The sequence below is a fragment of the Elgaria multicarinata genome, chromosome 10, assembly GCF_023053635.1.
Source record: "Elgaria multicarinata webbii isolate HBS135686 ecotype San Diego chromosome 10, rElgMul1.1.pri, whole genome shotgun sequence".
NCBI lineage: Eukaryota > Metazoa > Chordata > Lepidosauria > Squamata > Anguidae > Elgaria > Elgaria multicarinata.
Window position 1 is genome coordinate 39,221,113 of NC_086180.1, and position 12,108 is coordinate 39,233,220.

At 43.0% G+C, this 12,108-nt stretch overlaps 1 protein-coding gene and 1 pseudogene across 2 annotated transcripts in view; one reads left to right on the forward strand and one right to left on the reverse strand.

The window, feature by feature from the left end:
- Window positions 1-1,119: 1,119 nt before the first annotated feature.
- Window positions 1,120-3,464, reverse strand: LOC134405050 (protein MIS12 homolog; annotated as a pseudogene).
- A 1,852-nt stretch (window positions 3,465-5,316) lies between these two features.
- LARP1B (La ribonucleoprotein 1B) overlaps window positions 5,317-12,108 on the forward strand; it is a 44,840-nt gene continuing 38,048 nt past the window's right edge. Inside the window, exons 1-3 of one of the 2 annotated variants that reach the window (XM_063135958.1) lie at window positions 5,317-6,016; window positions 9,408-9,469; window positions 10,954-11,013. In XM_063135958.1, coding sequence (XP_062992028.1) covers window positions 5,665-6,016; window positions 9,408-9,469; window positions 10,954-11,013 — 474 coding nt within the window. In that variant the 5' untranslated portion in view covers window positions 5,317-5,664. Of the gene's footprint in view, window positions 6,017-9,407; window positions 9,470-10,953; window positions 11,014-12,108 lie in introns of those variants that run through there. The other variant, XM_063135959.1, reaches the window with a different exon arrangement.

A 12,108-nucleotide genomic window follows, 5' to 3' on the forward strand; every position in this document is an offset into this window, starting at 1 on the left:
AAGTGGCTCCAAATCCTACTATATTTACTATTGCCAAGGCCTTGTGTTTTGTGAAAATTTGTAAATGCCAGCATTTTATATGGATATTTTAGACATTTTAGACCAACTTTCCCCAAGAACCTGAAGTACACAATTTAACAACATACTCATAGATAAGTGTTCTATAATAGTTATATTATCATGCAACCAGACATATCCAATACTGCAAGCACTTTCAAAAAATATAGACAGCTTGGAATATGTTGTCCTTAGTACAAAGATTCTAAACAATTCAGTTTCTAAACAATTACAAAAGTGCACCTCCGTGTGACTTGCCAATGTAGACTTTGGTGTAATGAATGACTTAGTCAAGATGTTCTCACTTCACTTTAGAATAGATCATATAGGAATATTAAACATAGTTTCCAGGGACATGATAAAAAGAACAGGCTGATTTTAAGTGAATCCCATGAAGTTTCAGCTCTTGCAATCATACATTTTTGCTAGATCATCAGTCCTGTAGCTAAAAGGTCAAGGAAATGCCCCAAGATGAGAAGTTTTGGTAAGAGATGAATAAATTGGCCATGGCTGTGGTCTTTATGGCAGGTGCTAGTGTCAATACTATTTAACCAGGATCCCAGTAATGGGCTTGGTGGTCTGAACAGCTGGAAAGGAGACTCCAAGCTTAAAGTTCATTTGATATGTACTCCAAGGGAGGCAAGTTCTTTGGGGAATCTGAATAAAGTACTGCTGGAGACAAGAAAATGGTTTTGCTTTGGCTTTCAGTGAAGAAAGATAATTCAGGCCTGCTTTGAATAGGCCTAAAGGCCAGCCTTTGTGACTGCAGAAAGACATTTTCTGGAGACAACATATCAAATGCACAGAGGTACAAGCAGGTTGCTATCATTGGGACTTCTCAACCCATCACACAGGAGTGTGGAAGCTGCAGCAATTTGTTGGGAGTTGGGCTTCTGCCAACAAAGACCAGTGGGTCCCAAGTACAGTGATGGAAGACTATTTTCTGGACTGTGTGTGCTTTTCTCTATTCATTATGTCCCCAAGTTCCCGCAAGGAGGAGAAACACCAGCTGAAGTTACAAGCTACTTACCACTGGTTAGAGATAAAAGTAAGCAGGTTCTATCAGCTTTGCACTTCTGTGGGACTAGAGAGGGGAAGTTTTTTCAGCTGTCCCAAGTTTGACTTTGAATCATTGGGCCCTAGGGATGTCTCTTTTCTGTCCTCTCGTTTTATTGTTTTCTGGCCATATGTAGTTGCATTCTTGAGCAACAGTTCTTGAGCTTGTTTGTGATGGATCTGGTGTTTTCCAAGCCTGTTATTTAGTTTTACCGAATTACATCCTAAAACTAAGAGAGGTCTGTCTCATGCAGGATAGAATACACAAAGTTGTTTTGCATAGCCCTGCCTATTGGAGCAAGTGAGAGAAGCAATTTATATGAGAATATTTTTCATCCACTGTAGAAAATGAATGTAGCAGGAGTCCCAGCAATCAAATTAATCCATGTGATGGGGTTAGAATAGTAAACTGTACAAGCTTGAGCTTCAAGCCACAAATGAACTTTGCATAATCTTGATTTTTGGGGGGAATTAATGTTTATGAACATTTGTGCCATTTTGACAACTGTTGAAACAGTTTACATGTGGCCATTTCATCTTTAAATTAAAATTATATTTGCTTCTAAATCACCATGCTTGGAACCCAGTGACATCTCTGGGAACTTGTACTTGAGAATGAAGTGGATCTCTTTTAAGAAGGAGTGTGTTTGAGTGTTATGAAGTCATTAATTTACTTTCAGTTTTGAACAAAGCCTGTGTTTAAGGCTGAAAGTATACTTAGCGGAAAGAATGTGACTGAATTCAGTATTTCTGGGTATTTAGGCGTGAGGTTATGCCATACAAAAAGTAGGTATCCTGAATAAAAGAGGATCCTTGCCATGAGATGATATATGCTGTATTCCACCTCAGAGGATCTGGGGTTACAAAAATAGTTTTATTCACCCGTTGCCATCATGGGGGAGAATTTTGGGGGTTTGCCATGGGTATCAAAATATCTTAGGTTACTTCTGATAGCAAGCCATAACATGTAACGATAAAGCATATGGCATGGAAGAGAGGCTACGACATGTCAATACTAACGAGTGGAACTGCATACAGGAAATATTAACTAACCATTATCACAATAACTTCATTATAATATAGGGCATTTGTTTCTAGTCTGGTTAACTACTGAAAAAGTAATAGTTTTAAGATTGTAATGTTTTGCAGAGAAAAGTCTTGTACTCTGTTCCTTTCAGGCCCACTAGAATTGTGATTGGAGCATCCATCTTCTCTTCCTCATCTCATTCTTCAATTCAAATAGGATGTTGTCAGACATGGATGCCCCTATCATAGTAGTCATGGGTAGGGAAAGATAACATTTTGGGTATCTCAACAGCCAGGTAAGAGAAAGTATAATAAGACATCTTACAACCATTCCCTGTTGGTTTCTCCCTCAGCCACAGGGTGCCTTGTTAGTGCCAGGCTGCCCCTGCTTTTTGAAAAGCTCTGTGCTTTTGCTGGTGTGGGGTGGCGTAGGGTAATCCCGACACATTTCATTCATTTATTACATTTCTATACCACCCAACAGCCAAAGTTCTCTAGGTAGTTTACAAAGATTAAAAATCTTAAATACAATACTGCACATGATATAAAAACCGTTTATGTACAAATATATAAGCAGGCAAAACACACACACACACACACACTCCAAACTATTGAGAACAAAATATTGTACTTTTGAGAGGGGGGAGGAATAAGTGGAAAAAATATTTTAATTTTATTTTGCTGATTTTCAGCCAATTCATTTTCTCATAAATCTCCCCCACTATGTCCTGCGGCTTGGCAGCTGTTTTCATCAAGGCGGCAAAGCTTTCTTTTAAGGTTACCTGTCTCCTCTTACCTTCCTGTGTTGTCAAGGCCATCAAACCACGGAAGGATCCCTTCAAGATGCACCTGGACCACCTTTTGCTCTTCCAGTTTTACTTGAACAGCCCACCCTGCATGTATTTTGGCCTTCAGTTGTTATTTTAGATGGCCGATCTGCAGTTTCCGAAACTTTTCAGCAGTGGAACAGAATTCCTCTTGGAATTTGTCTTCTGGAAGCAAAATGGTCCTGGGAATGCTCAACCTTGTGTTCAGAAGCGTTTCTTTCATTTTGCCAAGCAGCTTGTTGAAACGCTCCTTCAGGAAAGAAAATAATTGCTCGATACCCCTCTGGATTAGAGAAGGTGTGATATTAAGACCAACTCGCTTCAGTTTATTCAGGATCGCCTCCTCTGCCACCAGCATTATGTGGGAAAGATGGTCTTGAACAGCTAGGTATACCCACAACATAAACATTTAAGGGGTGAAGCCAAGGAACTGGGTTTCGTATACCATTGTATTTACTGTCATGGTGAGGAATGAGCTGCTCGAGCCTGCTTTTCTTCCTGGTCAGGATTCAAACTTATGATCTTCTGATCCCCAACACACCACCAGCCTTGAAACAAACTTTTCCCGCCACTTTCAAATTTCCCCACCAGCTGCCCCACAGGAGATAGGGGCCAGTTATCTAGGGCAGCTCAGGACATGATGGCTGCTATGACAACCATGGGGCTGTCCCAATATGTCACTGACCAAAACATGTATCTGGACACACTTTGGGCCTAGTTTTCTCAAACGGGTAAGAGGGTGATGGTATAAAAGTAGGGGATTTTATATCCAATCCCTTGTCAGGCTTGGTTCACTTCTTGCTGAGGTTTAGGCTTATAGTAGCTTTAGCCCTTTGCAGTAGTAGAGGATTTCTTAGAATGAAGCCTTGAAGACTAATGAATTCTGAAAGATTTGTGAGGGCCCTGGGTGATTTTCTGGCTCTAGCATGATCAGGAGTCCTGTTGAAGCCCTAGTAACTCTGTGAAATGCAGAGATGATACAGGTTGACATTATTATTATTATATTACTGATATTACTGTTGCTATTTATTACATTTCCATACTGCCCTATAGCTAAAGTTCTCTGGGTGGTTTAAAAAGATTAAAACATTAAAAATAGTATGCAAAATTTAAAAACATTAAAACACACACAACAGACCATATATACAGAGACAACATAAATCTAAAACCAACTCTGAGTAATGAACTTAACTGTAAAACATATCCAGGATCAATCAAAACTCATCACACGCTGCCAAATGCTTGGGAAAAATCTTGGCCTCTCACTGAAAAGATAGCAATATTGGCTCCAGGTGGGCCTCATTGGGGAGAGGGGGCACCACTGAGAAGGCTTCTACCTTGTTGCTATCTTTCTAGCCTCCCTCAGAGTGGGCAAGTTCCCTCTTCCACTAAGCAGAGCCTGTTTTGCTCCTTGATATACACCTGATGGAACTGGTTGTGAGATGCCTAGAATGCAAGTGGGAAAAGACTGACCAATTACAGGGAAGAGCTTATAAATAAAGCCTATTCTGTAATGGTTGCAGAAGCAATCCCACCTCCGCACCCCAATCACTATTTACATTTGCACAGTGCCATCCAGAGGTGTTTTTCTGGGTGGTTCAGGGCTTCCTGCAATTTGGCTCAGTATGAGACAAGAAGGAACTTTCAGCAGCACACGTTTTCTAGACATTTTAAAGATAAAACCACTTGTATCCACCACAATCTGGACACTGTGCCTAATACACCTGAAGATGTAGAACCACCCCTTTGCAACTTTCTGTCCCTAAGCAATGGAGAAGTGTGTCTGCAGCTGTTCCCTTTCCCACTTCCCCGGAGGTGAAGAAATGTTGCAGATGTTTAATGTGCCTACCATGTAAAACCCATTCTTCAGCCATATTGTGGTAGGCGTGGGCTGCATTCTGACGTTCTTTCGAGCCCCACAGATGCCTGTCCACTACCGCGCCTCATAGGCATTGCGTATTTTTGCGCCACTCAGGCGAGTGATTTCTCGAAGCTACCCAATGCAAGCGTCAACCCGCGGCTGCCTTCCGAGCGCCCGCTGTCCCGACGACCGCAGCCACCGGGCTCGTTCTGAGCGGGAGCAGGCGGGGCTTGGATTGGGAGAGCGAAGGAAGCAGAGAAGAGATGCACGAGGCCTCGGCCCGCGCCGCTGTGAGGTCATAACGCATCGAAGAGTTCGGCTGCTCCGCCTCGGGCCGCCCTGCTCTTCTCCTCCTCCTCCTCCGCCTCTTCCCTCCCGCCCCTCCTTTGACTCCCTCCCAGGCGCTGTCCCCGCCCTCTTCCCTCCCCCCTCCCCGGCGCGAGGCAGCACGCACGCGACAGCTGTGACGGGGCTTTGCCGGACTTCTGAACCAGGCCCACGGAAACTGTTCCCCGGCTCCCGCAGTCCTCCTGAGCCGGAGCCCTCGACTCTTCGCGGCGCACGACGCGCACTCTCTCCCCTCTCCTCCCCGCCACGGGGCGGCGGCGGTTGAACTACCCGCTGAGGTGAATGAGCGTCGCCGCCCCCGGAGGCCGCGGTTCGGGCGGGGGGCCCGCTTCCCCGCCAGGCGCAGCCCCCGTGGGGCGGGCCAGGCCCCCCGCACGGAGCTCCGCTTAGAGGCTCGCTGCTTTCCCTCCTCCCTGCTCTCTCTCCCGCAGCCCCACAGGGAACGGAGGGGGAGGGGCGTGCAGCGCAGCGACGCGGCCCCCTCTCGGCATGTCCGCGGCCGCCCCGCAGCCACCACTTCGGGGTGCGGAGAAGCCCAGTGCCGGGGCCCGGTTGCCTGAAGAGAACCACCAGGAGCAGCTCCTGCTTCCTTCCGGCCAAGTAGCCGAAGCCCTCCGGGAAGGCGGCTGTGGTGAGGGGCTACAACCGCAAGAGGACGACGACGAGGACAACAACGACAAGTGGCAGCGGGGGCGGCAGCAGCAGCAGCCTCACGTGGTCGAGGCCCCCCCGCCGAAGGAGAACCCCTGGACCCGTTGGAAGGCTCCCCCCGAGGCCTCTGGCAGTAGCTCATCCCCGTCCAGCGCTTCCGCCGGCAGCGAGTTCGGCCCACAGGACCCGGGTGAGGAGCAAGAAGGGCGGGGTGGGGGTGGGTGGAAGGGGAGGTTGTCAAGCCCAAGGGGCAGTGCTTGGGTCTGCTGCGGGGAGGACAGAGCCCGGTGCGCTGCTGGGGCTGGTGGTGGGGCGGCGGCGGCGGCGGCGGCTTGGTCTCAAGTTTCGCGAAAGCGCTCCCCTCCCTCCTCCCCTGGTCGCAGCGGCGACCCCAAGTGACACGGGCTTTGGAGAAAGGCGTGTGTTTGCTTGTCCAGCGAGCCGGTGCCAAGGAGTTCTTTGAGTCCTGCTTGTACTTTCTCGTATGTCGTGTATGTACTCAGGTTAGGAAAATGAGCGTGAAGAGGTGTGGCTTGTCTTGGAGTTGTTTTGTAAGGAGGAAGGTGACAACGAAACGCTTGAGAAGAGAGCTAGATCTCACTTGTCTGGAAGGGAAAGCGGCCGGTTTTATATTTGCGGTGGGTGGGAAGGCGATTTAATCGTGAGGATGTTAAATATCGAATGGATCAACGTAGGTTCTCTTTGTTGTTTTGTTTTTGCATGGTGATGATTTGTTTGCTCGTTTGATATTCGAAGCCTATACTGGTACCATCTTTGCAGGAAATAGTACTCTCGCTTGCATTAAAAAAAAGCTGTTTCTTTGTCTACTGTGCATGTGTGTACGTTGCAGTTGTGAACACATGTAGGATCAATACACATGCTCCTATACATAATGGTGCTATTAAGTACATGCTACTTCCAAGTAATAGTCCAATTTGGTAATTCATGAAATAGCCTTTATTGTTTGTTTGGCAGCTATGCATGTTTTGTCTTCACTTCAGTGTCTGCATTATCTACAATATTTCAAAAAAACTTGAAAAGTGTAGCTTTAAGAAATCATGAAACACTGCATATGTGTCTTCAGTTTTCTGTCAGAGGAGTTAATTTTGACTAAATTTCATTTTTACTGAATCAAGAGTTTCAGTTCATAGTTGATTAGGTGCATGAGAAAGTCTGCTGATAGAAGCAAATTCGCTAAGCACTTGGCTGGAATGGCTGCTCAGCCAATATAATCTGAAACTCTGAAATAATTTCAGTTCAGTGGTTTAAAACATTGTTGGCTTTTATACCCATATGTTTAGGAAAAAATCTGACAATGTTTTCATTTCTTTTAAACAGATATTAGCGCTAATGACTTTCAAGCGGCGAAACTGTACTCACTGTCAGATGACTATCAACCATTGTAATTCTCATGTGTTCTTTGTGGTCTTGAAAGCAACTTTAAAGTGGGTTTATAATTTGTATATCACAAATCCAAATCTGCCGCCTTATAGCAGAAATGATAATGATATGTGATTGAAGGAGGTGTAATAGTCATAATGTTATTGGAAATAGTAGAATTTATTAAATTAGTACCTGGGATTTGGCTAGATTAAATTGACAGCACAATCTTAAGGGAGAAGGGCTGCCTAGAGGGTGATCTTGAGGGCGCCCTGCCACTGTCACCTGCAAGGATCTGTCTGTGTTCTAGTGAGCAATGTGCAGAGCCATGGCCAATGGTATGCACAAGAGCTGAACTGGGGGAACCTTATTTGAAGGGGCCCAGGGCAAATTGCTCCATTTCTCTCCCCTGGGGCAACCCTGCTCAGGAGTAAGTGTATTTGAATTTTTATGGACTTATTCCTTGGTAATTTTGTTTAGCATTGCAGTCTAACTTTTGCCTCAGCTTTCATATTAAAAAGAGTTCTAAAATAATAAATCAGTTAAGAGAAAGTAAAAGGATAATTAACACAAATTAGGCCTTTGTGTTAAATAGGTAACTTGTTCTGCAAAGTTAATTAATAGATCTGTTTTGCCAGATGTTATGCATATTTGGCATAGAAGCCTCACTGAGTTCAGTTACTTCATTTATACTCCTAGGGCTAGTTGTTGCATATTTCTTTTCTTAAGCATGATGATGCTCACATATGTATTTCAATCTTCCTCCAAGGTGTTTGGAGCAGTATATGGGCCTGTTCAGATGACATGCTAAGCTATGGTTAGGCTGCTAACACTTTTGTAACAAATGGTCAGTGAATGTGTTTAAATTGTGGTTATGTAGCTACCATAATTATGAATAGTTTACACCAGTGGTTCCCAAACTTTTTCAGGTCACCGCCCCCTTGGTTCCACAAATTCATGCCCAGTGCCCCCCTACCTTACACTATAAAAATCATTATTCAGAATAGCGGTTTTCAATGACCCACTAAGGAAGATAATAACAATAAAATTCAAAACGGTAACAATTAATTGAATATTTATTCAAAATCCGCAGGCTTGCCGAGGGGGAGAGGGAAAAGAGAGCAAATGCCTCTGTTTTTCAGCCGGCGTGGCAGGGCACACCAATCAGGATATGTCTCTTCATTAGCGTTTTGGTGCTTTTGAAACTTTTCAATTCTCTGTTAAAAGGACTCTTCTTAAACGGTATTAATACATGTGTGGATTTTTCCCCTACATGGCTTGGGACCAAACTACCTTCTCTCATAAAAATGTCCCAGGGTTTTAAGACCTTCTGGAGAGGTGCTTCTCGGAAAAGACCACCTTGAGCGCTCCCCTGCCGCTCCTTTGCCTCTTCGCGCCCCCTATGCAATCCCACTGCCCCCAAGGGGGCGGTACCGCCCACTTTGGGAACCACTGGTTTACACGATGTGCTAAGTCATAATGTTTAGCTCAAAATTCTTAACCATCGTAGCATGTCAATTGAACAAGGTCACTATGACATTTCACAGGGTCTCCAGTCTGGATCAGACTTGTTTAGCATCAGAGATAGAACTGCATCCGTCACCTTCAGACCATTTTCTGGGCATGGTTTGAAAAAATAGGATGTAAAAGACTTTAATTTTCTGATTTAGGTCAGAGAGAGATTCTCCTGTTGGAGAAGGACTGTAGCTCAGTGGTAGAATGCATGCTATATGTCACCCAGGAAATGCCAGCAGTGGTTCTGGCCAGAGCTCAAAATGGGTACAGCCACCCCACTCTCCCTATCACCATTCACACACTCCATCCATACCATATTCTCTCTCTCCCTCTCCCTCCCGCCCCCCATATATACATACAGATACCATCCACACCATTCATGCACTCACTCACATACTTTTCCCAGACCCATCTCTTCATCTGAACTATGACGATCAGCTGAGTGGAGTATGTCCCCTACCTAGTGCTGAGAGAGACAATTGTGATAAGACACTGCCAGGGCAGGGTGTAAGGCCTAGCAGAGGGGGCAAGAGTCTGGGTAAGAAGTTGGTGGGCAGGGTGGGGAAACCCAGTGGGCCGTAACTGGCCCACAAGCTGGAGAAGGTTTCTCATGCCTGATTTAAGTTCTGTGGAAAACCTTAGTTTACTTCAATCATTTATCTGTTGTTGGCTTTTTTCCATTTTAGAATTACAGAGTTCTGCTAAAGTCATAAAGGCTGGAAAATTGAAGATAAAGAAATCGAATAAGGTGTGTATTGGGATGCAAAAACAGTTTTACATTATTTTAATTGGTATTCCAGTTATTTAACTATTAATGAACATGAAACCCTATATTTGTATGTTTACTAAGTGTGATGTGTTTTATCCTGAGCAGCATTTTTACTTCAAAAGCCCATATGTGTGCAGAACTGATTTTTTTAATATATAAAAGACTACAAAGCTTGAACCATAACAATGTTACCATAATTATTTTAATTGCTTAGTTGCTTAGTTAAAGCAAAGCATATAAGACATCTTCTGATTCAAATTTAGCAAGATGGCTAGTGTCTGGCTTTTATTGAATATTTTTCTCATATCTAAATCTAGGTTTCTACATTTATTAGTTCCATTTATTGGTGCTTTGTAGAAAGGAAAATCTGTCTAGAAATTAGTCTGTTGAAAACTGCTTTGTGTTTGGCTGTTGAACTGAACAAGGAGTACATTAATATAGAGTATCTTGAGAAGCAGAACAGTTGAATGGTCTGAATGTAATTTTTCATTGGGATAGAAAGCTTTCCCTTACTGGAAATATATGGCAAGCTAGAAAGTTAAATTTATTTAACATATTTAAATTGTATGTAATTTGCATATGATTTTATGAACTTAGCTGCTTTGTTATAGTTACTATACAAGCAGCAGTATACAATTACTATTACTATGTAACTTGAAAAAGCTGAACTTGTCTTGATAAAAAAGGTATGTGGATTAGAAACAGTGGCCTGGTTCAGACAACACACTAAACCATACTGCTTAACCACAAAATGGATAAGGGAATGCATTGCTTCTTTTTTCCATGTTGTTTCAATGTTGTATCCATTTCGCCAGCATTAATCTTTTCAGTCTCATAATGATCTAGTTCACACAGTTTGGGTGGTTGTTGAATTGTGGGTTGTTGTGTTGTGTGAACCCAGACACTTTAACAAACCATAGTTTGTTAACCACGAATAACCCACAGTTCACATGGGCTCTCTTCATGGGTTGTTTGTGGTTGACAAGCACTGCTGGATTCATACAACACAATAACCCATGATTCAACAACAACCCGCAGTTCAATGAAAACCCATCTTCAACCCACACTCAACCCATACTCCGACTTAACATGTTGTATGAATCTAGCTGTGCTATAAAAGCACAAAGCCTTTTTTGGGAGATGGGGGAGGAAAACTTGGATTCTTAGGTTACCAAATGACTGTGGACCGAAGAAGTACTGAGATAGGTGGCGGCTCTGGCTATGCACTTATGGGGTGGGGGGAAGGTGCAGAGATTGCGAATTGATGACTAGCTTGCTTTTGTTTCGTGGCTATTTTGTGAATCAGGGTTTGTGAGAACTCAAGAAAAATTATCAGTGAATTTTATAGTGTGATCTAGCGACTATAAAACTATAGCACAGTCCCCCTGTCAAATGTGTACACTTGCCTGTTTGCTTTTAAACTAATAAATCTGGACAATAAATTGCTTTTGTTATCATTGCAGGCAAATGACTTTAGTGATGCAACAAATTGGCCAACACCAAGTGAAATTGCAAATTCTGAAGTAAGTGTACTTCTAAAATTTATTTACAAGAGAGGTGTGCAGTTCACCACATTGCTGTGGCAGATGTCACCTGTCCCTAAGCACGCAAAGAAAGAACATACTGTACTTGGTTCTTCTCACCATTTTGCCTCCAATCTCTGCACTGCCACTATAGTGTTCTTTCCCCAGTTGACAATAGCACCATGGCTTCTTCCAACTTTGAGAGCCTTGGGCAGGCAACAAGTTTAGGCTCATGATGGTAGCAGCTGGGAGCTAACAGGAGATGAGGTGAGCATTAGTCAGATAAATTTCAATTCATAACTGCTTGCAAGCCTACTTTATGATGAAGACAAGCTTATTTCCTTGAAGCTTAAACTGTAAAGACAACATTTAATTATTTATAGATGGCTTTCTTTTTTTCTGCACCATGTAAAAATAATTTCATATTGTGACTTCGCAAAACACAATATAAATTAAATAGAATGGAAGTAATTGGTGCATGTAATGTTTTGTTTACTTTGGAAGCGTATTTGGTTTGTACAAGGGAGATCTTTTTATTAACAGCAACCTTTATTCTGTATGCAAATGCCCAAGATTACTATTTGGAATATCAAGAAAGGCAGCTATTTTTTTTACTACATTTTAAAACTGTCCAGTAAGAAGTTTTCTGGGTTATTATTGCTTTGGATTTTATAATATAATAAAATACAATAGTAAAAAATTTCTAGTAAAACAATGACAATAAAGTTAGAGAAAAGCAAAATAAAACTACCAGCAGCACATAATGAAAACCAAATTAACTCTAGCAGCAGATAAAATAGTGCAACCATCTGAAAGCACTAAAAATGTTCCTAAAATGGCTGGGACAATAAGACCTTAATGTAGGAGCTAAGTGAACCTCTCTGGGAGGCACATTTTATAGATGGAGTGCCACCACTGAAAAGGCCCTCTTGTAACTGTCTGCCTTGGCTCATTTGGTGGGGGCTTCTGGAGCTTGGCCTTTAATGATGAGTCCAAGTAAATAAATAGGGGCTTCTTCAGGTAACTTCATCCTAAGCCATTTACAGCTTTAAAGGTTAAAACTATCACTTTGTATTGGGCTTGGAATTAGATTGG